Source organism: Corythoichthys intestinalis, chromosome 11 (assembly GCF_030265065.1).
Source record: "Corythoichthys intestinalis isolate RoL2023-P3 chromosome 11, ASM3026506v1, whole genome shotgun sequence".
In the NCBI taxonomy this organism is placed as follows: Eukaryota; Metazoa; Chordata; class Actinopteri; order Syngnathiformes; family Syngnathidae; genus Corythoichthys; species Corythoichthys intestinalis.
The window spans coordinates 43,118,642-43,145,173 of NC_080405.1; the positions used below are offsets into that span (position 1 = coordinate 43,118,642).

A 26,532-nucleotide genomic window follows, 5' to 3' on the forward strand; every position below is an offset into this window, starting at 1 on the left:
TGTGGTGCGCTTGACCTCAGAATAACCCAAGAAGAGATATGGTGACCAATCGGGATGTGTTGTCAGCATTTCATATGCAGGTTTTCCTAGTAACACAACAGGTAGGTGAGGAGGAGGAGAAGGTTAGCATTGCTACCGAGGCAGATTTACACAACAGTAAAAAAAACAACAACAAAAAACGTATTGAAACCAAAACGGATAAATCGTTCAACTTACAAGAGTAGAGATGAGGGGAATACACTCTCATTCCAGCAGAAATATGACCAAGAGAAATGCTTTTCCAACGAACCGCTGCGCCCCAGCCATCCGTCGTGCCTTCGTGATCTGATATTTGGTCCTCCATGCAGGAAAACGGTGAAAAGTGAGTCCAGTTTTCCTCGCCCTTTTTTTAGTCGTAGGAGAAGCTGTTGCACCCGGTAACACAACAATACACACCCATAATTTCTTTCTAAAACACCGAAAGAGTTAGTTTAGCACGACCACACGTTACAATCCGCATTGAGTCTGCCGACCCGGAAGTGAATCATATTGCCAGCATGGAGGTGCGTCCAAACAATGACGTAGTACGTCCCATTCCCTATTCCAGGTGCTTCCTTGTTGAATTGGATGTCGAGTATATAGCGGTCGACAGTCCATCTGAGCCAGCGCAGTTTGCAACGCACGGAGATATTTTTGTCATCTTTACTGGATGGATATGTGAAGTAATGGCTGTATCTCCAGTGAGCAAATGCAGCCGTTTGTTGTATCTCTCCGGCTCCTTTACTGTTAGCATCCTGATAGGTAGCCAGGCTATGTGGCAGACGGCGCGCATACAGCATGGTACTGCACGTGACCCGTTTTTTTCCGATGAGAAAACGTGAGATGTGATGTCACTCCCAAACTCAAATGCGGTATTTTCTATTCAAATGCTCTTCGTACATGACTACAGTATTCTTCATTCTACATACAGTATGAGGCAAAAACAAAATAGTAATGCGCAGTTACTGAGGAAACTAACTTTAATCAGATTACTGGCTTGGAAAAACTAACGCGTTAGATTGCTCGTTACTGAAAGAAAGTAATCAGATTACTGACAACACTGTCTATCAACAAATTAACCTACGTCATAACTAGCTAGCTAACTAAGGCTAGGTTCATACCGCAGGTCAGGGCCGGTGTTCTGACAAAATTTGCAACCCATCAAAAATTGCTACCTTGCGGGTTTTGCGCATGCGCGTAACGTTAAAAATGGCCGCGAATGCGGTAATTCCTAAGTAAACACTACAAACTCTCTTTAAAGAAAGGAATATTTACTTAAGTTTGATCATGTAAAGACATGTACAAAAGTTCTCAGATACATCCTACCATGTTAGCTGCACACAGTAACTGCACGCCGCGCTCTCACTGTTAACAACTTTGCCGCGTCGTTAAGTATTAATTTACGCCATTTTCGTGTTGCACATGTATGTTTATGATGTATCTAGTTTAGTTAGCACTTTGGATAACATTGTGAGTCCAATTGAATGTAAAAGAGGGGTTTTTCAGCGCCACAAAAGCTTTGGGAGCAAAATTTTATAAGGGAGCAAATTTTGACAGAACACCGGAGTGGGACTCATTCTCGGCACTGGAATTTCATGCCTCAGACTGGCCCACTCATTTAATTTAAAATGATGTCATTATGCATACACGTGTTAAGTTCAGTGTTCTCTAAAGCCGTGTACTGTAATTCTGTGTATATAAAATGTGTATGCATATGTAAAATATGCAGGTCAATTGCATCTAACATTTATCTATCCCTTTCAAATGTGTAGTTTGATTGCAATCTAACTTTTGATAAATAAATGAGCCACTATTATCATTTGGGCATAAAATGTGACCATATTAGAATTGAAGCTTGCTTGTTCACACTGTTACAACGCCTCACCTGTTTTTTCAACACTGACAACATCAATGGCAGCAATCCCATCCTCACCACTTCCCCCTGTGTCTGCCACTGACATTAAATCACATTTTAAAGAAATAGTCCATTTTGAACATAACAACAATGCATTCTGATCAATTCAAGTCAGCTTTATGACACTTTAAAACGCCACGTAATTGATTATATTAATTCTAATTTTCACTCACTGAACAACATGGCAATCCTACCTTCCAGCTCTGCACCTGTGGTGTGTTCATTATGGCTAATGCTTGCTGCTACATATCCCTTGTGAGGTGCTACAAGAAGCCAAAGTTTCCACAATTACATATTGTCGTATCACACGGTGCAAGTTGCATTTTATTCGCCACCTGGCCTTACCACTTTCGTTGTAATCCTCTGTAGTTTGAGGCAGCGAAGTCGTTGCATGAAAAAAAATTAGCTATTTTTGCGCATTTTGCCGATTCTTTCACGAGTGCTTTTCTCTTTTTAATTCTTATTTTTTCAGCGCCACCCTTGCTCTTATTATCCATCCGAGCACCGAGATAGCAGCTAATTTGGCTCAATACAGACTACAATTAGCGGAGCTGCATGCTGTATTTTTCGCCTGCATACGTGAGGATGCGTCTGGAAAAAAAAAATAAAGAAAATAAAATAAAAATTTTAAGACGGCCCACAGGGACAGCGGTAACAGAATGTAAGTTATACTCACTGACACTGTCATTAATAAATACCAAACAAAAATTATAACAGTGTAATTTAAACATTTTTTTTTTAATAAAACCCGGACCGGTGTTCTGCCAAAATATCCTATATCAGCGAAACGTCTTACATTGGTCGAATTTGACACCTAAAGTACTACCGTGCGCTCTAAACTTGTTCTGTTTAGATGCATACAGGAATAACGTACTAAAAAAATGCCTGCAGAAAATACTTAAATGTAGTTATATCAAATAATGACGGTTTAAATACGCTACGTGACTAATGTGGTCAACTGGTTCAACGCTAACACAAAAAAACACAATGGTTAAAAGTATGAGAGGGTAATACATGCAAAAAGTATCTTTGAGGCAGTGAAAAGGTTCTAAATAGCTAAATAAAAACAAAAATAGTGAGTACTCGCCGCTTCTAACCGATGTGCGCATGCGTGTGGATGCATGCGCAAGCGCCCTGAGCATTGTGTAGAACGTTTCGCCGCGTAGTAAGGAATGGCCGAACACCGGCGGCCGGCCCATCGGGAATCGTCCAGAAGCTCCCGATTAGTCACTCCGGGCCTGCCGCAGGTCTTAATGCACAATTCCGATTTTTTGTCATCTGTTTTTTTGGTGTACCCGTTCAGACTGCATTTGTCCATTCAGCCTGTTCAAGTATAACACGTGCGCTCCATTCACAGTCCGAGATGCGCTTAGCAAACTGGCACGCATCCACAGGAGCATTGGAGCAGGGAGAAAACCGAGCATTGTCAGGCTTATTCTCAACCATTTCTTTTTTTTTTTTATGACTGTTGTCAAGCCCCTTCCCCAAAAGCTAATGCACAGCTGCCCCGCTACCGTAGCACCCTGTCTCTCTCGCTCTTGCTGATGTTAGTTGCTACATGAATTCCAATTTGGGGGACTTGACAGTTCGGACCACAGCCACATTCTGGAAAAAGGTGGCCCGGATGGGATTGTAACCATGTACGAAAGTGACCTGGATCGAATTTGAAAGTGGTCCACTTTTATGCGACTTTTCCCGTTCAGTCGAGTCGGAAAAACACGAAAAAAAACGGATTTGTGCTAGATTTACAGCTGAATTGGTCCTACAAATGTTAGATGATGGAGAGGTCGTGACGGGGTTGGACTCAAGTGTCGGAAATGTCTGATGATGAGGACCCAGACTATTGTCCAGGTTGCAGTGGCAGTTGTCCACCTGGAAATCCAACTGAACAAGATGAATCTGACTCATAAGATTCCACTTGTGTGTCCTCTGAAGAAGGAAGTGTCCAAATCATGGCCAACAGAATGAGTTGCGAGGGCTCTTACTACAGAGAATTACCTCCCACCCATGGCAGAACGCAGAGCCACAATATCCTCAGAAATCGGTCAGTGCCTCCTTGGAGTGGGCGAGCATGTTGTCTTCCAGGCTGAGGAGGTCAAAGTGCATCATTCGCTGTCGCCTTGTAAATCTGCATTAATACGACATTGTTTTCATGCGGAATTGTGACATTGTTCGAATGGAGACGGAACCATATAAATGCAAACATGACATTTTTCGTCTTCTCGGAGAGTCACCATGTCAACGGCCCCTTACTCACCAGGGCAGCTGCAGTTTGATTGTTAAAGTTAACGCTGAGTGATAGGCGTTGAAGCTTTGATCTTGCCAGAGAAGCTTGGGAGCTCTGCTGATTTGAGTGGACTTACAAAACACAGCATTTAATAAAGATCAGCAGTTTGCTACGTTATTCTTGTTTGAAAATAATTCGGTGGGACAGTGACAATTTTTAAATTTGAAGTGCTTAAAAAACATTTATTAAAATATACATATAAATGAAAGGTTTTTCTTTTAAATTGTACTTTGGTGGCAAAAGGGGGAGAGGGGGAGTCTTATATGTGTCTGTTACCAATGCTAAATTAGAGTAAATACATTGAACACCCCCCAAAAAAACAGGGATCACTGTATAGTGTTTTAAGTGTTAAAATATTTCTGCAAGCCCCCACAAACTGCTTAGCCCAGGGGTGTCCAAACTTTTTGCAAAGGGGGCCAGATTTGGTGTGGTAAAAATGTGGGGGGGGCCAACCTTGGCTAACGAACTTTACGTAGAACAATATATTTAAGCAAATTTAAGCAAGCCATTTTGTGTGTCACATTTGCTTTATTTTATTTTTTTTTAATGAATAATTTCATCTCGCAACTAGCCTTTGTGGTGTTTTCTTTCGACTCTCAAGCACTTGCGAAATACTGCTGCTGTGAGGTTAAACTAGCTTCAAGTTGCTTCAATTTCTCGCTGCCTATCTTCCCGGTAATCTTTTCGTACATGTAAGCGCGTCTTGTTTGGTAATATCACCTCACATTTAACTCTTTAAAAAAAGGCGACTGTCTCTTTGCACATGAGGCACACACAGCTGTTGCGTATTTTTGTGAAGAAATAGTCCAATTTCCACCTATCCTTGAAGCGTCGGCCGTCGCAGTCAACTTTCTTTTTTTTTGTTGATTGTCGCCATTTTATAAAATTGGGAGTAAAGGGTCACACGGGGTGATGTTGCTTAGGGTGATGCTGCCTTTTAGTAGGTAAATGAGGCGCAGCATTTAGTGTGTAAGCTACTTCATATGCTGGTAGCAGTACTGCTGACCAATTTATTAAGTCTGTGTGTACGAACTTTGGACATGTCTGGCTTAGCCGGTAGTCTGGGGTGGCCCGCAAAAAAGATTCTACTTGACCCCCCCCCCCACACACACACACACACACACACACACACACACCGGACAATAGTCTTGAGGAGAAAAGTATGGAAGGGCCGGCAAATAATTGTCCGCTAGCACCCCCTGTCAGACGATCCACTTGGGGGATCTTACGCTCATCGCACATGGGGACTGTTCACATTTGTCCCGTCACTGGTACAACCTGATATTAGTCATGCATTTTTAAATTAACCGTTTCGAGGACAGTGATCACTCCAGTGGACAGCTATTCAAAAGTTGGCATTTAAGACCTTTAATCCTTTTTTGACCAAGTGACTATTTTTGGTCATTGAAATATAACTTCAATTTTGGAAATTATTCTAATTTTTATACTATTACGAATCCTTGTCACATTTTTTAAAATAATTATAAATAAATTTATGAATTAATACAATTTTTAAAAATCTAAATAAATAAAAAAAATAATCTACACCGGAAAAAGAATGAAACACTATAAAATTGATGTTTTTGGGGGGAGAGTCATAGTATTTAACCCATTGCATGCTATTGACAAGGATAGACGTGCAGTTCACCGGGAATATTGGCTGTTTTTGTGTGCAGTTGGCGAGGCCAGGCAAGCAATCCATGCTGACTGTGCAGAAAACCATTCAATTTTTCTACTCGAGGTTTGAGGACTAAAACGCATTGGTGGTTCAGTGGTAGAATTCTCGCCTGCCACGCGGGAGGCCCGGGTTCGATTCCCGGCCAATGCAGGTGATCTTTTATCACTTCCGCAAAATGTTTACTATTTTCATGGATTTTTTCATTTATTCCTCCTATGGTGAATGATATTTGCAAACCCTCCCACTCAAAATACATTGGACGTTCACTGGTGGTAAACTCATTTTAAAGAGTTTTAATTCAAGAGCGGTATTTGGCCTCTATCATAGTCAATGGACCTGAAAGAGTTTATAAATACATGATAGTATATCGAGTATTTTTTAATATCGATATCGATGTGTATGTCGTAAGAAATGTCAGTATTGTGACAACAGTAGTCTTTAAAGTGCGTACAACAGGATAAAAAAGTTTTAAATAGAATTGTTATGTAACTTAGAATCATAATTTGAGACGAATCGACTATAATGTATCCAACAATTATGGCAAAGCACAGATGACGAGAAATTAGTCTTTTAATCTGCCGTTTAGCCACGCCTACCATTATAGGCAGGGGTGAAAGTGGCTAGAATTACTTGCCAGAACTCCCCGACGTTAAGGTCGCCACGGAGCCAGAAATTGTATTTATTTATTTATTTTGGGGGGGGGGGGGGGGGGCAAACCTCTTAAACTACTGAAATGCAAAGAAAACCGTTTTACCAGTTATTTCTATAACACATACAAAAACTGACTTTTTCATTCAAAATTGTATTTTTTCAATGATTTGCAAAATAAAAGTTAATAAAAACAGCAATAACCCCAACCTCCATCTCCTAATTTTTATTTTCCTCCCATTTCCTCACATACTAAATGCCAATTCTTAATTTCAATCAAAAACATTTACTTTTTTTTTTTTTTTAATAACAAAGATATAAGTAAAATAAATTCAGAAAAATAAGTACAAAAGACTTATTTTATGCAGAGTGAAATGAAATATATTTGGAAGATCGTGCAAACATTGACTTTTTAAAATCATAAGGAAATGAATAAGTTGCCTTACATAAATGAACAAATATAAGTCCAAAGTGCACATTGACAGCTAAGATTTTCTGAACCTCCCCATCAGAGTAATAATGATAAATAAGCCTCCTCAATTCTTTCGTTGCTCTTTGATCCATTTTATGTTGCATTGCCCTTTCTTGTCGCATCAATTCAACCGCCACACAGTTTTTTAATTGTCTTTTGTTTAATGCTGGTTTCTGGGCACTTATTCGACCATGGAGGCCATTTCTTGACAGAATTCGACAGACTGTTGACACAGGGACTTCAGGTGACCAGGTCTCCTGGAGCTCTGCTGCAGTGGAAAAAGATCAAGATCCTCCAGGACTGGCCATCCCAGTCACCAGACATGAACATCATTGAGCATGTCTGGGGTAGGATGAAAGAGGAAGCATGGAAGACGAAACCCAAGAATGTTGATGAACTCTGGGAGGCATGAAAGACTGCTTTCTCTGATGTTCCTGATAACTTCATCAATAAATTGTATGAATCCTTGCCGAACCGCATGGACGCAGTCCTTCAAACCCATGGAAGTCATACAAAATATTAAATTTGGATCTCACAGCACCACTATTTAATTAGCATATGTTATGTAACATATTTTTGTTTTTGAAGTACATTTTTTGTTCAATTTTCACACTACTTTCTATAGGCGACAAAGCTTTTGTCTTGACAAAATTTGACCTTTATGTCTTCATTAAATGATAAATCTTTTTTCAGTGAAAGAAATATATTTTTGTAAATTCAACATCATTTGGGAGGGTCTTAGCTTTCATATGATCCATTTCTGATAACAAGTGAATAATTAAAAGTCAGGTTATTAGCAATTGTTTCTACAAAATGGATAAGCGACAAGACTTTTGTCAGGACTGTACATTGCACTCAAAATGGAATATTGCTGTAAGACATCATTATCGACACAGCTTCACAGTGAATGTGAAAATGTGCCTAATGTTGTCCCCACTCTCATGTATAAATATGAGAACAGTACTATAAAGCATATTTTGAAAGCTATGAATTCCACAGCCTTTCGCCATGACGCTTTTCGCTTCTTGTATATTTGCCCCAAATTATTCCACCCAACCTTCTTCTCAGCTGAAGCACAGCCAATTTCCTTCACACCCTTCTGTGTTGCTTTGAAATCTCATTTTCTCTCTTTCTACTGGAACACTTTTGATTTGAATATGTTGCGACTTCCCCTGTCCATGTGCACGCAGCTTGTGTTTTTTCATCCGTACAGACAAAGGACGACATGAGGAATAGCTTTTGATTCTTCGTGGCTTCACCTTAGACATTATCATGACCGCCATGATGAATGACATAGGGAATATTAAGGCAGTGTTGAAATCAAGATGTCCTTTTGCTCTTACTTGCTTCACACTGATTTTTTTATTCTGCTTTTTGATTTCTGCTAAATGGCTATGGTGGGAGTACTGTTTTATCAAATATAGAAATATACAGTATATAGTGTATATAGGGCACAGTGTGTTCTGATGCTATTATGCGATTTTTTTTTCTTAAGTTACCCACATGACTCCAAATGATTATGCTATACCATAAAATAGGACACTGCTTCAGTGTTCTAAGTAGATCTCTAAGTGACACTAAAAGGTTGAGTTAATTTCTTCCTGTCAGAGCATGTTAAATGTACTTCCATATTTATTAGGCGTATTAAGAAGCAATGTTACATACCAGTAATTGGACATGTAGTATAAAACCGAAAATGTAATTATAATAACAATATATACAGTGTATCACAAAAGTGAGTACACCCGTCGTATTTCTGCAGATATTTAAGTATATCTTTTCATGGGGCAACACTGACAAAATGACACTTTGACACAATGAAAAGTAGTCTGTGTGCAGCTTATATAATAGAGTTAATATATTTTCCCCTCAAAATAACTCAAAATATAGCCATTGACATCTAAACCCCTGGCAACAAAAGTGAGTACACCCCTTAGTGAAAGTTGTCAATATTAGCATACAACATGTCATCTGTCAAAGTTTTGTGTGGCCACCACTATTATCCAGAACTGCGTTTAGTCTCCTGGGCATGGAGTTGACCAAAGCTTCACAGGTTGCCACTAGAATGCTCTTCCACCCCTCCATGACGACGTTGCGGAGCTGCCAGATATTTGAGACTTTGCGCACCTCCACCTTCCCCAAAAAATGTTCTACTGGGTTCATGTCTGGAGACATGCTTGGCGAATCCATCACCTTTTCCCTCAGCCTCTTCAGTAAAGCAGTGGTCATCTTGGAGGTGTGTTTGGAGTCATTGTCATGCTGGAACACTGCCATGCGACTCAGTTTCTTGAGGGAGGGGATCATGCTCTGCTGCAGTATTTCACAGTACATGTTGGAGTTCATGTTTCCCTCAATGGAATGTAAATCTCCAACACCTGCAGCACTCATGCAGCACCAGACCATGACATTCCCACAACTATGCTTGACTGTAGGCATGACATACTTATCTTTGTACTCCTCACCTGGTCGCCGCCACACATGCTCGAGACCATCGGAACCAAACAAATTAATCTTCGTCTCATCAGACAATAGGACATGGTTCCAGTAATCCATGTGCTTTGTTGACATGTCTTCAGCAAACTGTTTGTGGGCTTTCTTGTGTACCATCTTCAGAAGAGGCTTCCTCCTGGGGTGACAGCCATGCACACCAATTTGATGTAGAGTGTGGCGTATGGTCTGAGCACTAACAGGCTGACCCCCCAACCTCTTCAATCTCTGCAGCAATGCTGACAGCACTCCTGTGACGATCTTTCAAATAAAGTATTTGGATGTGATGCTCAGCTTCTTTGAATGACCACCCCGAGGGCTGTTCTGAGTGGACCCTGCTGTTTTAAAATGCTGGATGATCTTAGCCACTGTGCTACAGCTCCGTTTCAGGGTCTTGGCAATCTTCTTGTAGCCTTGGCAATCTTCATGTAGCGCAACAATACGTCTTTTAAGATCCTCAGAGAGTTCTTTGCAATGTGGTACGCCACCAATTTGAACACACCTGCTCCCCACCTGGACCTAGTAACACTAACGAGTCACATGACATTTGGGAGGGAAAATGACAAGCAGTACTCAATTTGGACATTTAGGGACGTACGTAGTTTCTAAGGGGTCAGGGGTTTAGATATTAATGGCTATATTTTGAGTTATTTTGAGGGGAAAGTAAATTAACTCTACTATATAAGTTGCACACAGACTACTTTTCATTGTGTCGAAGTGTCATTTTGTCAGTGTTGTCCCATGAAAAGATATACTTAAATACCTGCAGAAATGCGAGGGGTGCACTCACTTTTGTGATACACTGTAGATCTGTATAAACTGTGATAATCTGAAGGGTTTCAGATGGTGGTCGGTGTCTGCTGATACTCATTCAATATAAATTTAAATGGGAATTGTTCATTCTAAACACAGATAAGAGTTGTTTCATTACTCGTACTCTTGAAAATATATATTTTAAATTAATGGAGTTGGACGTGTTGCATATCTCGCTACAGATACAAATGATCGAGGTGTGACCGTTACGATGGAGGTCTGTCTGGCTGGCAAACATAAGGAGGTGCATATTGTAGTAATGCAGTCCACTACTCTGGAAATGGATCACCTAAAGTGGCCCACACTAAGCCGCTTGCCTTAGTTAAGCGTATTGCCAAAAGCAACCTCTGTTCATCCCATCTCCTGGTGTGTGTGGTCATCATTCTTCTCTAATCACTCTTTTCAATAACAATACACCAACAAAAGATCTAAACACAATCTGTATTGTGGTGCTTGCAAAGGAGCAAGGCACAAATTGGTTTCTAAATATTGCACCAGTACTCTTCTCGTGAGTTTGAGGTGGAGTGCAACACATCTGTCATTTCACAGAGCCACCACCCAAAGGTCAAGGGGATTTTTCAACGTAAACAGCTTGCTGTGTATTCAATGCCCGCCGGCCACTGATTGAAACAGTTGGGTGTCTGCTAGCATGACTGATGGCACTGAAAGCGTTTTGGGAATAGGCCATTAACTCCTTATGCACGGCACTGGGAAAAGGTTTTGAAAAATGGCCTCGTTAGTGAAACACGTGAACTGGATTTCTGTCTGCTGTGCCCATCTATTGGCCAGATATTGTAACTGCAGCCTATTGCTACTACTTTTGGTTTGTATTACACAGTACTGTATTGTACTACTTACAATTTCAAATTCAGTGGACGTCTCATTCTCAGCCACGCTTCTCAGTTCAAAGAAATTGGACGTCAGTCACCATTAATGGTAACAATTTGTGACTCTTTTAAATCATAGGCTGCCTTAATCGCATTAGACGTCAATTATTTTATACTGTGAAGACTGGCAGCGACCATACATCAAAGATGGCAATAAAAAAAAAAAAATCACATATACAGGCAAAATATAAATTTTATGTGAAGGGGGAAAAGGAAAATATAACTTGCATTGGCCGGGAATCGAACCCGGGCCTCCCGCGTGGCAGGCGAGAATTCTACCACTGAACCACCAATGCTTTGGAAATATTGCCGAACGGTAACATTTTGACCAACAGTATTAGTATCTTATATAGCTAATTTAATATCTAGAACACAATGGTCTCGTTCAATACTTTTCAAGAGATTTATTCATTTTGGCACATTTCTGGGTCACTCCGTTACCTTTGCAGCATTCATTCCTAGTTCTAGGGATATGAAGGCAATAATAAATCCTGAATTCATCAACGGTCCTTTTCTAACTATAAACTACTCCCCACCCCACCCACTGCCTTTAAACCATGCAGTTGTCTTTTTGCTGTGAATATCCTTCCGGCTGGTACCTCTCCTTAAGAAATTTGTTCTGGAAGTACTTTTTTAAACTGAAAATTCCGTAAATAGAGACGCGTCCCCAAAAAATTCAGACATAAATCTTTCATAAAGCATAAAAATGCATCACAACATGGTAATAAATACATGTTATAATATTATTGTACAATAAACTTAAAATGAGAGTTGTGCACTAAGTAAAAAATAAAAGTTTATACACCTAGGTAAAGCTGTAGGAACACCTCATAGTCAGAGGAACAAATGAAGAGGATGCTTGGATTCACACATACAGTAGAGGCCCTTCTTAGCCAACTGGATGCCAGGAATATGCTTGGCAATAGCCAATGGCAGAGCAGCTATAATTATGTTACGTTCAGGAAACTCAGGGAGCTGCGAGTACCAGCCCATACAGTATTTTTGCCCTTCGTATCCTGAATTTTATTTCATAAATGGGAATATTTTCTAGTAAGGGCATATCCTTAGCTAAAAAAATTGTACATAGAGACGTTCGTAGGTAGAGGTACCGCTGTATAGCTATATACAAATTGTTTCCTTTTAAAATTTCACGGTCCAAAAATTACAGTAACTTAACATCTCCATGCCACACACACTAAACGGTCCAAAAATTACAGTAACATCTCCAGGACACACACACACACAAAAAAACGTGTCAGAGCATCCATGCAAATCCATCCCTAAAATATTCCTGTGACATTTTATTCTGATCCGTCCATGAATAACAGAGAAGTGGCAATTTTGTCCTAAAAGAGTACAAACTGCTATTAAAACATCGAAATATTGGTTTGAACCACCATTTTATTTGGCATAATTTAAAATCATCTCATTGTTAGTTCATTTATACAAATATGCTTTGTTATATATAAAACAATTACAGATCTCTACAAATCAAGTTCCCAGTGTAAAAGCGTAGTACCACGCGTGTGGTATCATACAGCTCTGGGACACAGACAACAGAGAGCCCACAGGTGTATGTTCCACTTCCATCATATTATTTGAATGAAATCAGGACATCCGATAAAATGGGAATACAAAATATATGCGTGGAAAAAATAGAAGCTGACCACAGTTTGTCTAATTGTGCACTTACATTCAACACATTTTGACTTATTTCAGCCCTTTGCTATTATTGCACTTAGGTTATTGCAGGCCGCAATAATCCAAATACAATTCATTCCACAGTTTAAAAACACTAATCACTGACACTAAAAGAAACCCCCTATTGCTAAGGAACGAGAATGTTAAAACTGTCAAGGCACTTTCCACCAATGCAGTTATTGCTGCACCATGCAATGCAGGGATATAAACCACAGTGAGTTAAAAACGTGTGGCTGCGGCACAGTGAGATGTCACTTTTGCAGCTGTGTTTTATAGAGCGCTGCAGTGTGCTTACTGGCAGGAAGAAAGTAAGGCCTCAACGACTCAATATGAAAGTCATCGCTTGCTGGGAACTCTTTGTCGCACTAAAATGACAAACTTTGACTAAGGCGCGCAACTGTGGGTTTGGGCTTGGATAAGGCATGGCGACCACACAAATGCTCCTGCCATCAATCATGACGCTCGAAATGCTGCAACATGCTAGAAAAATGCAAATCACTTAAGCAATAGCCTTTTTTTCCAATTAGAAAAAGATCTAACAAATAGATTACATACGAGACCGTTACCATTCGATGGAACTTGTAAAGTTGAACAGCCTAAAACTGGTACAATTAACTCATTATCAATGGCATCTAATGAGTTAAGATTGTGAAACAAACAAAAACAATTGGGTGGACTTGAGGGATTCTACCGTAAATGGATTTAAAAAAAAAAAAATAATGGGTGACATCACCAAATATTATGGGACTTGGGCAATACCAAATGTTTGTTTTTCACCATATTAGAGTACTAAAATCATAAATGTCACTAATTGAAACCGTCTGTGATCTGTAAAGTATGCGAAATACACTTAAATATAACAACATCTGTAGAATTTTAAGAAGCAGACAATCCAAATCATGGTTAGGAATCAGCACCGAATTTACCAGAGATGTGCTACTTTTTTAATGGATTTTCAGTGTGTGAGTAGTTTTACTTTCATATATACAACAGCTCACTTCTCTTTGGATTTTTCTATATGTGAGCAATAACTATGGGAAAGCGTTACTTGCCTGCATGGTTGTTAATTTTATGACGGTGAGGGTTTTGATTAATTCACGCCACATCACCTTTTGGGAGAAAATAGTTGGCTAATGGACAAATAGAGTAGGAAAAAAATGGTTCATTGTTGCAGGTTCCATTGTGTTCCAGTAAAACAGGATATATGGGATCAATCATGCGGTAGTAACTGTCCACTAGCATTTAATGCAAGGCAACAAGGTCACTGACATCATTATGCAAGACCGGTTTAACACCTTAGGTATCCGATAAACAAGAGATTACAAAAATATATATTCAACTTTGGCCACTTAATAGGTTAAAAAGTTTTCAGAAGTAAATTCGACATGATCATAAAATAGCTTTTCAGATTCTGAATGGGGGTGGGGATATAAAATTCATCAAATCACAAGCAAGGCAAAACGGAGTGTACTACTTTGCTGCAACCAGCAGAGGCGCTGTTGACAGCCTCTACGAGTTGGTGTCAAAAGAAGACCGAGTACATGTTCACTGGGGCAATCCCTCCATGCGGCATTAATTACCATGCTGCTGCTGATGCCCATTCGACGTTTCACCAGTCGTTCTGAGGCACATTTCTAGTGAAGGCAAGACAGAAATGTTTGACAACCTGACGCGCTCTTCAGTCGGCCATCTTGGTAGCCCGGGTGTCAGTTTGGAGCCACAATTCTGGTTGCCATTAATGAATGGGGCTTATTTTACAAAAAATGTTCTCTTCCTTGCGCAGGCTCCAACGCGTCGTGCTGCACGTGGAAGGCTACTGATGCTGCATAATTGGCCTGCTCTTTTCTGGTCTTCAGTTGCTTGAATCAAAAAAGAAAAAACAAATGGGGCAACTCGCAGGGGTAATAATGCATTTGCTTGAGACTCGTGAGATGCAACCTAAGTGAGGAGTATGAGGTAGTCACTATTTCTCCATCTACACAAAGTAGACCACTTATCTCCAGTCAAAAAGGGTAGCTGGGTTTAGAGAAAATTATGGCTTGCGACAACCACTATCAGCATTCATTTATAGAGGCAAAGCAGGGGCGCTATAAATCTAGAACAAGTGTAATGTGAAATACGGGTAAATGTAAAAAAAAAAATAAATGTAAAAAAAAAAAATTATCATAAGAGATCCACTTTTTTGCCCCCGTTTTGTCAGTCGCTTTGGTGGTGATGGCATCGTAAGTATGCGAGACCCTCCTGAGGATGAAGAGGGAGCTGGAAAAAAAGTCTTCAAACTGTTAGGAGTGACGTGGAAGCAGCCATTATTCGCATCCGTGGAACTCAACATTCCAAATCTGAGAAGCGTTATTACAAAAGCACGCATTTCTTGGTGTTCTTTTTCGTGACGGGGTACAACACGGCTCTCACGGCCTCGGCGAACACCTCCCTGACGCCTTCCTGGAGCAGCGCCGAGCACTCCATGTATTTAACGGCCCCGATTTGTTTGGCGAGGGTGTTTCCCTGCTGCTGGGTTGTTGGAGCCAAACCCTGCTCCTTCAGCTTCTTCACCGTATCGGCGTCGCCCCTCAGGTCCCTCTTGGTGCCCACCAGCAGGATGGGCACGCTGGGGCAGTGGTGGGACACCTCAGGGTGCCACTTGTGCCTGACGTTGGCGTGCGAGGAGGGGCTGCCGATGGAGAAGCAGATGATGAAGACGTTGGTCTGGGGGTAGGAAAGAGTACGCAGGCGGTCGTACTCCTCCTGACCCGCCGTGTCCCACAAGTTAAGGCTGACGGTGCGGCCGTCCACGCTCATCTGGGCGCTGTAATTGTCAAACACTGTCGGAATGTATTCTTCAGGGAAGGCATTGGTGGTGTACGAGATGAGTAGACAGGTTTTTCCAACTGCCCCGTCACCAACCACCACACATTTTATGGTCTGCATCCTGCCAACGACCACTGGGGCTGCAGCACCTAGTAACAAACAATTGATTATATTTTTTGTTCGTTTTCTTTAATCATATTGGCTGCTGTAAGTGTAAAGACCAACACAATGGTGTTGGAATTACCCTACTACAACCAGCAAGTATAACACAACTCGTCAAACGAGCCAGTCAAGACTAGTCCTGAAAACTCGCATTTTAAGTATGATGATTTGACGCGTCCGCTAAATGCTGAACGAAATGACAAACGCTATCGGGAAAGCAAAGTCGAGCTAGTTAACTTTTGGTTCTTATCGCTGAGGGATCTTGTCTGGTTCTAGGCGTTCCCCACTGGCAGCGAGCATCAGGCTAAGGAACTAGCGCGACCGATAGCTCGCGAGCTAGCCACTTAGCAAACAACTTGATGAATTCAAAGCATAAAAATGCTTCAAAGCACCTTTATATAAGCCGACAAAGCTCCCCCAGCATTAAGACATTATTTGCCACGTCATAATGCATGTTATAGACGCTGAAAAGGGCGTCGACGATGATATTTAAGGACTTTGCCACTTACCGCCACTTAGCTTAGCGATCTCTTCTGCCTGGTCGAGTCAATCACAGCCGCATCCGGGGACCAGCCCAATACGTAGCTGCGCAGTGCAAACTGGGAAACGTAGTTTCCGTTTTTTGACAGTGGTTTTACTCCACGCTAGATGGTAGTGTTGTCAACTTTTAAGTTAAAAAATGAGCCCTTTTTAAGGCAGCTTCAGTTCCCGAGTGAAAATGAATATTTTCCAAATTAATCAATGGAAGATGGAACTGTCGTTGAGATTAAACCAGTGCTTCTTAATTATTGTCTGTCACGCCCCCCCAAGGAAGAAGAAAAATGTTTTGCGCCCCCCCAAACTCTCTGCCGCCAGTGTAAATAGTATCATTTGTCTATAAAATTACTATTATAAACACGCATCTGCCTAACATTGTGTCCTTTTTTTCTAATAAAGAAAAAAAGTAACATAGATCAACTTATAATAAAGTATAACTTTATTAACATTGTTTTGTTTGTAACAGAGAAGACTTGACGTGCATCAATTTGCCTGAATTAAAAAAAAAAAAAAATCACATCCAACTAAAAAATACACTCAAGGTACATTTTTGACCATTTGATACAGAAAAATAAAATGTAATAAAATCAGTAAATAATAAATTAAAATTGATTAGAAACATTCACTCATGAGGACAATGTGCCAAAAAATTTGACCGAAAAAAACAAATCTGAATAAAAGAGAAAAAAAAAAGTGTCCTTGGACAGGAGAGTTTTTATTTTTGCTACTCACAGTATTTACCTCCTTTGCAATGGTGTGGAGTTATTTTGCAATTAGCATGCTAACAATGCTCACTGGTTTACTGATATAACACTGACAAAGCAGGACGATTGTTGGCAATATTCGGCACGTTTTGACTGAAAAAATCAAGCGGCTTAACAATGAGATTGGGGTCTAATGTCTTTAAGTGGCGTCTTAATTGATTTGGCTTCTGGCTGTCTGCTATAATTATTTTTAGACACAGTAAACAGTGGTCTTTCATCATCACCCACTGTATTAAAAGTCAAAGCTAAAAGGCAAACGGCACGAAAAAAGCGCATTCACGGCGGCCGAGGTAGAACCGTAGGTGAGGGCGGTCGTCGTGACGATCCCAAGCCGAAAATGGCACTTCTCGGGCGGCGACGTGAGAACCGGACAAGGCAGTGGGTCGCTGCGTGAGTGAGTCCGGTCGGAAAACGGCTTTCGAAAACGGCGGTGGCACACTGCTCTTCATATCTGTTGTCTGTGTGTGCTGAGTGCTCTTCCTTAGTTCAAAAATACTGCGCGCACTCTGAAAATGAGAGCGCCACTGCCACCTACTGAGTAGATGTGCAAGTACACTTTATTCCAGTACGGCAAAAAAAAAAAAAAAACATGTTCCCCGAGGTCACATGCGCCCCCCCTGGCATCGCTCTGCGCCCCCCCAGGGGGGCGCGCCCCACTATTTGAGAAGTACTGGATTAAACTAATAAAGTGTGTTGTTAGCTGTATGGAATGATTCCAACAGGGATCAGGCAATACGGTACTGTACAAGCAGTGGCGGAACAAATGTGAACAGGGCCCAGGTGCGATGAGTATAAACGCCCCCCCCCCCCCCCCGCCCCCCCCCCTATTTATACGATGTATCTTTTTAGTAAATACTTGATTATACACACATATATATATATATATATATATATATACAGTGTATCACAAAAGTGAGTACACCCCTCGCATTTCTGCAGATTGTTAATAACGGCGTTAGAATATAACGGCGTGACTAACGGCGTTATTTTTTTCAGTAATGAGTAATCTAATTAATTACTTTTCTCATCTTGGCAACGCCGTTACCGTTACTGAGGCGGGAAAGTCGTGCGTTACTATGCGTTACTAAGTTGGTTGAATTAAAAAAAAAGTCTGAGAGAAACGGACTCACGGAGACAAGAGAGCAGAGCAGGAGTGGGGAAGACGCCGTTGCAACCGCGATGCTAGGTGTCTCCAATAATACCTGACAGTAGCCATAGCCGACAAACTACGCCCACATGACAAGGTAGATATCATATTATAGAACTAGATGCAATTTACAGCCACAGCTGCATTGGCAACATGTTTTAAGGACTACATGCGTTAGTAAACAGCCGCCATCTTAAAGCAGTAGACCTCTCAGGAAGGCTCTAATGTAGAGATCCTTTACAGCGAACCCAAGTAACTTTTTTTTTTTTTTTTTTTTTTTAATCTAAAATGCTCCTAAATCGGCAAAATCTTAACTTAAATCTATCTTTAAATGATTAAACAGTTTTAAAACTTACACATGTTTAAAGTAGACAGAAGGGAACTAATGCAATAACGGGAGCAATTTTAACAACTTTGACGGTTGATTCACAACTTTAAATGACTTCCACACATAGCAAAGGTTACTATCTAGTTATCGCAATACCCTTGTGTCTACCGGTAGTTAAGTGGAGTGTAAAGAATTGGGCTAGGGCCAATTGTCACCCAAACCCTTTAAACTTCACATTGCGTGACCAGTTTTTTTTTTTTTTTTCTGAGAAAAAAAAATTATCACTAGTTACTTTGCCAAGTAACTAATTACTCTTACATTCAGGTAACTGAGTTACTAACGCAATTACTTTTTGGGAGAAGTAATTTCTAACTGTAATTAATTACTTTTTTAAAGTAAAATTAACAACACTGGTGTCACAACACTGACAAAATGACACTTCGACACAATGAATAGTCTGTGTGCAGCTTATATAATAGAGCTAATTTATTTTCTCCTTGAAATAACTTTAAATAGAGCCATTAATATCTAAAATCCTGGGAACAAAAGTGAGTAGGCTATACCCCTTTGAAAAAACGTAAATCCCTAAATGTCCAAATTGGAGTACTGCTCATCATTTTCCCTCCAAAATGTCATGTGACTCGTTACAGGAGTGCTGTCAGCATTGCTGCAGAGGTTGAAGAGGTGGGGGGTCAGCCTGTTAGTGCTCAGACCATACGTCACACTCTACATAAAAGTGGTGTGCATGGCTGTCACCCCAGGAGGAAGCCCTTCTTAAGACGGTACACAAGAAAGCCCGCCCGTCTCATCAGACCATAGGACATGGTTCCAGTAATCCATGTGCTGTGTTGACATGTCTTCAGCAAAGTGTTTGCAGGCTTTCGTCGTTTAACGGATTTAGCCAGTTTTTCTAGAAATGGGATAATTAAAAAAACATTTGTATTTTTGTTCCCATGTCTTTGATTGAATAAATGATTTAAATGTGACTGATGGTCTAGTGCAGGCGTGTCGAAGTACTTATTTTTGCCCCAGGCCGCAATGTGGTTAGGGTTTCTCTAGGCACCGTGAAATCATTAATATACAGTACTTTGTATTCCATGTACACAACAACTCGATGGATAACTAGTGATGTAATCAGAAGCCAAGGAGCTTGTTGAAGTTACTGCAAAAATAGGGTTGGTAGAAAAATGATTTAAAAAAATGCAATATCTCAATGTTATGAATCACGGAAGATGACATATGATTTGCTTTCTCAGGACATATAAAATGATAAGGCCTGCCAGATCAGTCCCAAACCTTGAGTTTGACTCCTGCGATGTAGTACATTCACTAATTTCATTTCAGGCAGTGTGGGTTCATTTCCGCAAAAGGGTGATTGCAAGACTGAATGGTTGTCTGTTCCCACATGTACCATGTGATTGAGTGGTGATTAGTTGAAGGGTGTGGGCTCCTGAACAAGATAAGCGGTATGGACAAAGGAAGATTTATTGTACATGGGTAAATGGTAATGTAACATAATTATGTAAATCATTTAATTCTTGAAATAATATTAAATAAACTGAACATTTATGTCAAAATGATTATAGTGTATCTTTCTGATTTTTTATTCATAATCAAAATGAACTATTAGAGACAGTGGAATGAAAAGTATCTGAACCTTTTGGAATTTCTCATATTCCTGCATAAAGTCACCATGAAATGTGATCTGATCTTCGCCAAAACCACACCGATGAAAAAACAGTGTCTGCTTCAACTAAAACCACCCAAACATTTATAGTTTTTCATATTTAAATGAGGATAATATGCAAACAATGACAGAAGGGGGAAAATAAGTAAGTGAACCATCACTTTTAATATTTTGTAGCCCCCCATTGCAGGAGTAACTTTAACCAGATGCTTCCTGTAGCTGCAGATCAGTCTGGCACATCGATCAGGACTAATCTTGGAACATTCTTCTCTACAAAACTGCTGTAGATCAGTTCGATTCCTGGGATGTCTAGCATGAATCGCTGTCTTTACATCATGCCACAGCATCTCAGTGGGCTTCAAGTCTGGACTTTGACTTGGCCACTCCAGAAAGTTAATTTTGTTCTTCTGAAACAATTCTGCAGTTGATTTACTTCTAAATCAATCAGAAGTTGATTTACTTCTGTGTTTTGGATCATTGTCTTGTTGCAGCATTCATCTTCTTTTTAGCTTTAACTGTCTGACAGACGGCCTCAGGTTTTCCTGCAAAACATCATGATTAACTTTTAAATGCATTCTTCCGTTAATGATTGCAAGGTGTCCAGGCCCTGAGGCAGTAAACAGCCCCAAATCCTGATGCTCCCTCCACCATGCTTCACGGTGGGGATGAGGTGTTGATGTTGGTGAGCGGTTCCATTTTTCCTCCACACATGACGTGGTGTGTTACTCCCAAACAATTAAACTTTGGTTTCATCAGTCCACAAAATATTTTGCGAAAACGTCTGTGGAGTGTCCAAGTGCCTTTTACCGAACATTAAACAAGCAACAATGTTTTTTTTTTTAGACAGAAGTGGCTTCCTCCATGGAGTCCTCCCATGAACACCATTCTTGGCCATAGTTTTACATATTGTTGATTTTTGCTGAGATATTGAACTGTGCCAGTGATTTCTGTAAGTCTTTAGCAGACACTCTAGGCTTTTTTTTTTTTTTTTTTTTTACCCTCTCTGAGTGTTCTGCACTGAACTCTTGGCGTCATCTTTGATGGACGGCCACTCTTTGGGAGAGAAGCAAAAGTGCCAAACTCTCTCCGTTTGTAGACAACTTATCTTACTGTCATTTGATGAACACCCAAACTTTTAGAGGTTTTGTATCCTTTCCCAGATTTATCCAAATCAACAATCTTTGATCGCAGGCCTTCAGACAGCTCTTTTGACTGACCAGGTGTGTGTTTTATAATGGGCAGGGCAGCTTGAAACCACTCATCAGTGATTGGGCACACACCTGCCTCAAATTGTTTGGTAAAAATTGGTTTCCATCTCCCTTTAAGTCTCCTTAGGCAGAGGGTTCACTTATTCCCTCACCCCTTCTGTTAAAACCTATAAATGTTAGGGTGGTTTTAGCTCAAGCAGACACTGTTTTTACATTTGTGTGATTTTGGCAAAGATCACAGTCTATATTTTATGCAGAAATGTGAGATATTCGAAGAGGTTCAGATATTTTTCATACCACTGTATATAATATAATCAAGTGTTCTTTACAATAGTTACTTGATCCTTTATCATCATATGAGGAATGAATGAGATGTTTTCTATTGCTCATCTCAAATGCAGACCCTTAAACAATTTATACATATAAACTTGACAACAAAGGAACATGAGGCATCATGTTGCGTTCAAATCCATTGTGAACAAACAAAGGCAACAAAAAGAGGGATCACTTTGGACCACTCAGTCTTGCACCACTGGAGACCCACTGATGATGTCACCTTTACACACTGAGGTTAAGAGGCTAGTGCTGTGCGACAAACCGGACATTCAAGAACAAAAAGGGGCTCTACTTTATTGCCTTTCCTAAAAGGCTCTGGCGTCACTGTGGTCTGTTCCCACTGGGACCCCAACACCCGCAGTTAGGCTGTGTTCCAACCCTTGCACCCTCTTGTTCTGGCTGAATCCCCAGCATCCCCATGACAACAGCAATCTGTAGAATTAGCGGTACGGTGTTGAGATTTGACTGAGAAGCACATTTAGTGGCAAAAATGTCAGACAACAACAAGTTTCAAGAACATGTTTCTGATACAGTGGGACAAATAAGTATTTAGTCAACCACCAGTTGTGCAAGTTGTCCTACTTGAAAAGATTAGAGAGGCCTGTAACTGTCAACATGGGTAAACCTCAACCATGAGAGACAGAATGTGGGGAAAAAAAACAAACTCACATTGTTTGATTTTTAAAGATTTTATTTCCAAATTAGAGTGCAAAATAAGTATTCGGTCACCTACAAACAAGCAAGATTTCTGGCTGTCAAAGAGGTCTAAATTCTTCTAACGAGGTCTAACGAGGCTCCACTCGTTACCTGTATTAACGGCACCTGTTTTAACTCATTATCGGTATAAAAGACACCTGTCCACAACCTCAGTCACACTCGAAACTCCACTATGGCCAAGACCAAAGAGCTGTTGAAGGACACCAGAGACAACATTGTAGACCTGCACCAGGCTGGGAAGACTGAATCTGCAATCGGTAAAACGCTTGGTGTAAAGAAATCAACTGTGGGAGCAATTATTAGAAAATGGAAGACATACAAGACCACTGATAATCTCCTTCGATCTGGGGCTCCATGCAAGATCTCAGCCCGTGGCGTCAAAATGATAACAAGAACGGTGAGCAAAAATCCCAGAACCACACAGGGGGACCTAGTGAATGAACTACAGATAGCTGGGACCACAGTAACAAAGGCTTCTATCAGTAACACAATGCGCCGCCAGGGACTCAAATCCTGCACTGCCAGACGTGTCCCCCTGCTGAAGCCAGTACACGCCCAGGCCCGTCTGCAGTTCGCTGGAGAGCATTTGGATGATCCAGAAGAGGACTGGGAGAATGAGTTATGGTCAGATGAAACCGAAATAGAACTTTGTGGTAGAAACACAGGTTCTCGTGTTTGGAGGAAAAAGAATACTGAATTGTACCATACCCACTGTGAAGCATGGGGTTGGAAACATCATGCTTTGGGGCCGTTTTTCCGCAAAGGGACCAGGACGACTGATCTGTGTAAAGGAAAGAATGAATGGGGCCATGTATCGAGAGAGTTTGAGTGAAAATCTCCTTCCATCAGCAAAGGCATTGAAGGTGAGACGTGGCTGGGTCTTTCAGCATGAACAATGATCCCAAACACACAGCCAGGGCAACAAAGGAGTGGCTTCGTAAGAAGCATTTCAAGGTCCTGAAGTGGCCTAGCCAGTCTCCACATTTCAACCCCATAGAAAATCTGTGGAGGGAGTTGAAAGTCCGTGTTGCCCAACGACAGCCCCAAAACATCACTGCTCTAGAGGAGATCTGCATGGAGGAATGGGCCAAAATACTAACAACAGTGTGCGAAAAGCTTGTGAATAGTTACAGAAAAAGTTTGGCCTTCGTTATTGCCAACAAAGGGTACATAACAAAGTATTGAGATGAACTTTTGGTATTGACCAAATACTTATTTTCCACCATGATTTGCAAATAAATTATTTAAAAATCAAACTGAGTTTCTGGGGGGTTTTTTCCCCCACATTCTGTCTGTCATGGTTTAGGTTTACCCATGTTGACAATTACAGGCCTCTCTAATCTTTTCAAGTGGGAGAACTTGCACAATTAGTGGTTGACTAAATACTTATTTGCCCCACTGTATATATCAGGCCAACAAAGAAGCTATGGCCGATTGCTAGCTATGCAATAACTGGAGGGGTTTTGGTATTTGCTGGTCTGAGTTAACACCAACACATTAATTCAGACCAACGGAAGACACCTTTGTCCATATCGTCTTCTTTATTCATCTTATTTACAAATCAACATTATACAGTGAAAATCAGCCACTGCTATTCATTTAATTTATATATTCTTTTCATACAAAACAACAAATAACACAGCCAGTCTCCTCGCTGCCTGCTCAGTTTTTAAAAGTGCTCAATGAGTATATGAAATTTGTACCAAGATAGGATGAGAACACTAGGTCTTCTTATAGCGGAGGGCTCAGTGTTTAAAATATAAAATGCTACTGATGTACAGTTAAACAAGAGCACAGTCAATCTGATTAGGCATATCGTGACGATTTGGCTCTTTGTTTTAACACAATTTCCTGTTTTATTTAAAGGGTACAAATTATTTGATGAGGTAGGGTTTAAGACTTTGTACTTTTTTACTTTTGCATGAGACACATGGCTTAATGTGTCCCAAATGATACAAAAATAAATCAGCCGCAGATGCATTTAGAAGTCTAATGTACTGGAACTGATTATATGCAGAAATAACCAGTTCTGCATATACTGAGAAAAAAGGCATTGAATGTATTATTTTTTTTACTTCCACATCGGCTGAGCTGTAGTAGGTCGAGGCATTTTGGGTCCAGGAATTCGTGAAGGGTGTGTAGAGGTAGGACACGTGCCCGTGTTTGTGGTTTTAGTGTTTTTATTCCGTGCTGTAGGCAGGACGCCCGTACGTATAGTCTTGGCTGTAGCAGAAGACGGACTGTTGGCTGGGAGAGCCTTGTTGGCAGGTCTCGTCTCAGAGTTCGGGGCGACTCGTTTGGACACTCGTAGTAGACTTCCTCTAACAAACGCTGACTGGGGTCTGCCTGAGACTTTGTCTGTTGTTGGTCTGTCCGAGGTCCTATTAGTTAGGGGTGTCTTCCCAGGAGTCTGTGGCTCTTTCGCAATCTGTGGTCTCTCTCGTGTGCTGCTACTTCTTTTTACATCTGCATGAAGTGCAGCAGACCGCGTGATTGGAGACGGGCGCAAAGACAAACGTGAGGTTGCAGGGTGATTTGGGGATGCAGTTGGGGTGCTATTTGTGGCCTCAGTTTTTGGGCGTACCCTTGGAACAGCTGCGGTTTTGGCAGGTGCTGCCCGTAAGCTAGGTCCTCTCTTAGCCCTGATGCTATTACGCGCAGGATCTTTTAAAGCGCGACTCTCCTCCTTTAACGACAGAGAAGCTGGAGTTGCCTCATCGACATCCCTTTCTTTTCTCCACTTAGAGCATAGACTCGGTCCTGGTCGCGGGAGTGGGGATGTTGGTGGTGACAGAGAGTCATACGACCGGAGGCCTTTAACAAGAGTGTGACACTCTAGAGTTTCCCCCACACGGGAGTATGACCTAACAAGTTCCCTCTCAGAACTCAACACATCCGAGTTTTCCTCCGGGTGTGACTGGCTGAACTCTGGTAGGCTGGACGGCATCCATTTGGCCTCGGCAGGAGTTAACAACCCTTCAGTTTTGATCTGCTTCCTCAGACCTTCATTAGTCCCAGACATAGTAGCACTTGCTTTAATCCCTCTGTTTAATGGCTGCAACTCTACTTTATCCCTTGCATTAACAGTTGATTCTTTCTGAGATCTTCGATACCTCAGCGATGTGGCGCAGATGTCACTTTGTAGTATTCCAGTCTTGTGAGCAGACGGAGGTTCAGAGCCATCAATACGACAACTATTAAGCTTGTTAAGAGAATTATTCTTGTCAGTCAAGGGAATTCCAAAACTCTGTCTATGACCGGGGTTCTTGCTTTTGGTATCTGTATTCATAGCAGCAGCATTCCGGCAGCAGTTGGATGAAAACTCAGTATTCTTCATAACGTTCTGCTTACGTGACACTGACTCCTCTTCTATAAGTCCAGTCTTTTCTGATGTCTGTATTTGATGATGAATGCTCTCTGACCCAACCGTGAAACAACGACCATGTTGTGAATATGATCCAACCTGAGATTTTTGATCATCTATTGCTAGGTACTGGTTTAACTGACCTCTGTTTTCTGTATCTAAAACACTTCCTTGACCAACAGGAGAACAAAAGCCATCTGTCTCTGGAGAGCTACAAAGAACAGCGGATGTCTCCTGGTCGGACGAGCTGTTTGAGTGGCAGCTGACTGGCGTCGGGCTGCTCCCTAGCTCTGGGAAGCTTTTGTCGCTGGGCAGATGGTGAGAGTACCTACGCGTGTCATAACTTCTAAGGCTGCGACGGCTCCAGGTATAGCTCAAGTTCTTCTCCAGGATTCTCTCCAGATCATCCTGGTTTTCAAGATTGTGAGGTTCTCTCGCCATACTGAGGCCCAAGTCAAGACCTGTACAGACTGCTACAGAGCGACGCTTTTCCACGATCAGTCTCTGACGTTCCAGACGTTTCTGTTCCTTCAACTCACGCTCTGAATTCTCCTATAAAAAAACATGA

The 26,532-nt window shown here is 41.1% G+C and overlaps 2 protein-coding genes and 2 non-coding genes across 4 annotated transcripts in view; 1 reads left to right on the plus strand and 3 right to left on the minus strand.

Moving 5' to 3' along the window:
* The first annotated feature begins 5,977 nt into the window (after positions 1 to 5,977).
* trnag-gcc (transfer RNA glycine (anticodon GCC)) lies at positions 5,978 to 6,048 on the plus strand. Its single transcript has one exon. It is a non-coding gene; the product is annotated as a tRNA-Gly (tRNA).
* A 5,382-nt stretch (positions 6,049 to 11,430) lies between these two features.
* Positions 11,431 to 11,501, minus strand: trnag-gcc (transfer RNA glycine (anticodon GCC)). The gene has a single exon. It is a non-coding gene; the product is annotated as a tRNA-Gly (tRNA).
* Positions 11,502 to 12,435: 934 nt separating this feature from the next.
* Positions 12,436 to 16,457, minus strand: rhogd (ras homolog gene family, member Gd). The gene is made up of 2 exons (XM_057850419.1): positions 16,386 to 16,457; positions 12,436 to 15,863 (listed from the first exon to the last, which is right to left on the minus strand). The coding sequence occupies exon 2, from the start codon at positions 15,832 to 15,834 to the stop codon at positions 15,259 to 15,261; it is 576 nt and encodes a 191-aa protein (XP_057706402.1). The 5' UTR covers positions 15,835 to 15,863; positions 16,386 to 16,457; the 3' UTR covers positions 12,436 to 15,258.
* A 1,778-nt stretch (positions 16,458 to 18,235) lies between these two features.
* Positions 18,236 to 26,532, minus strand: part of fhdc2 (FH2 domain containing 2) — a 28,066-nt gene continuing 19,769 nt past the window's right edge. Inside the window, exon 12 of the mRNA XM_057850418.1 lies at positions 18,236 to 26,516. Coding sequence (XP_057706401.1) covers positions 24,672 to 26,516 — 1,845 coding nt within the window. The 3' untranslated portion in view covers positions 18,236 to 24,671. The remainder of the gene's footprint in view (positions 26,517 to 26,532) is intronic.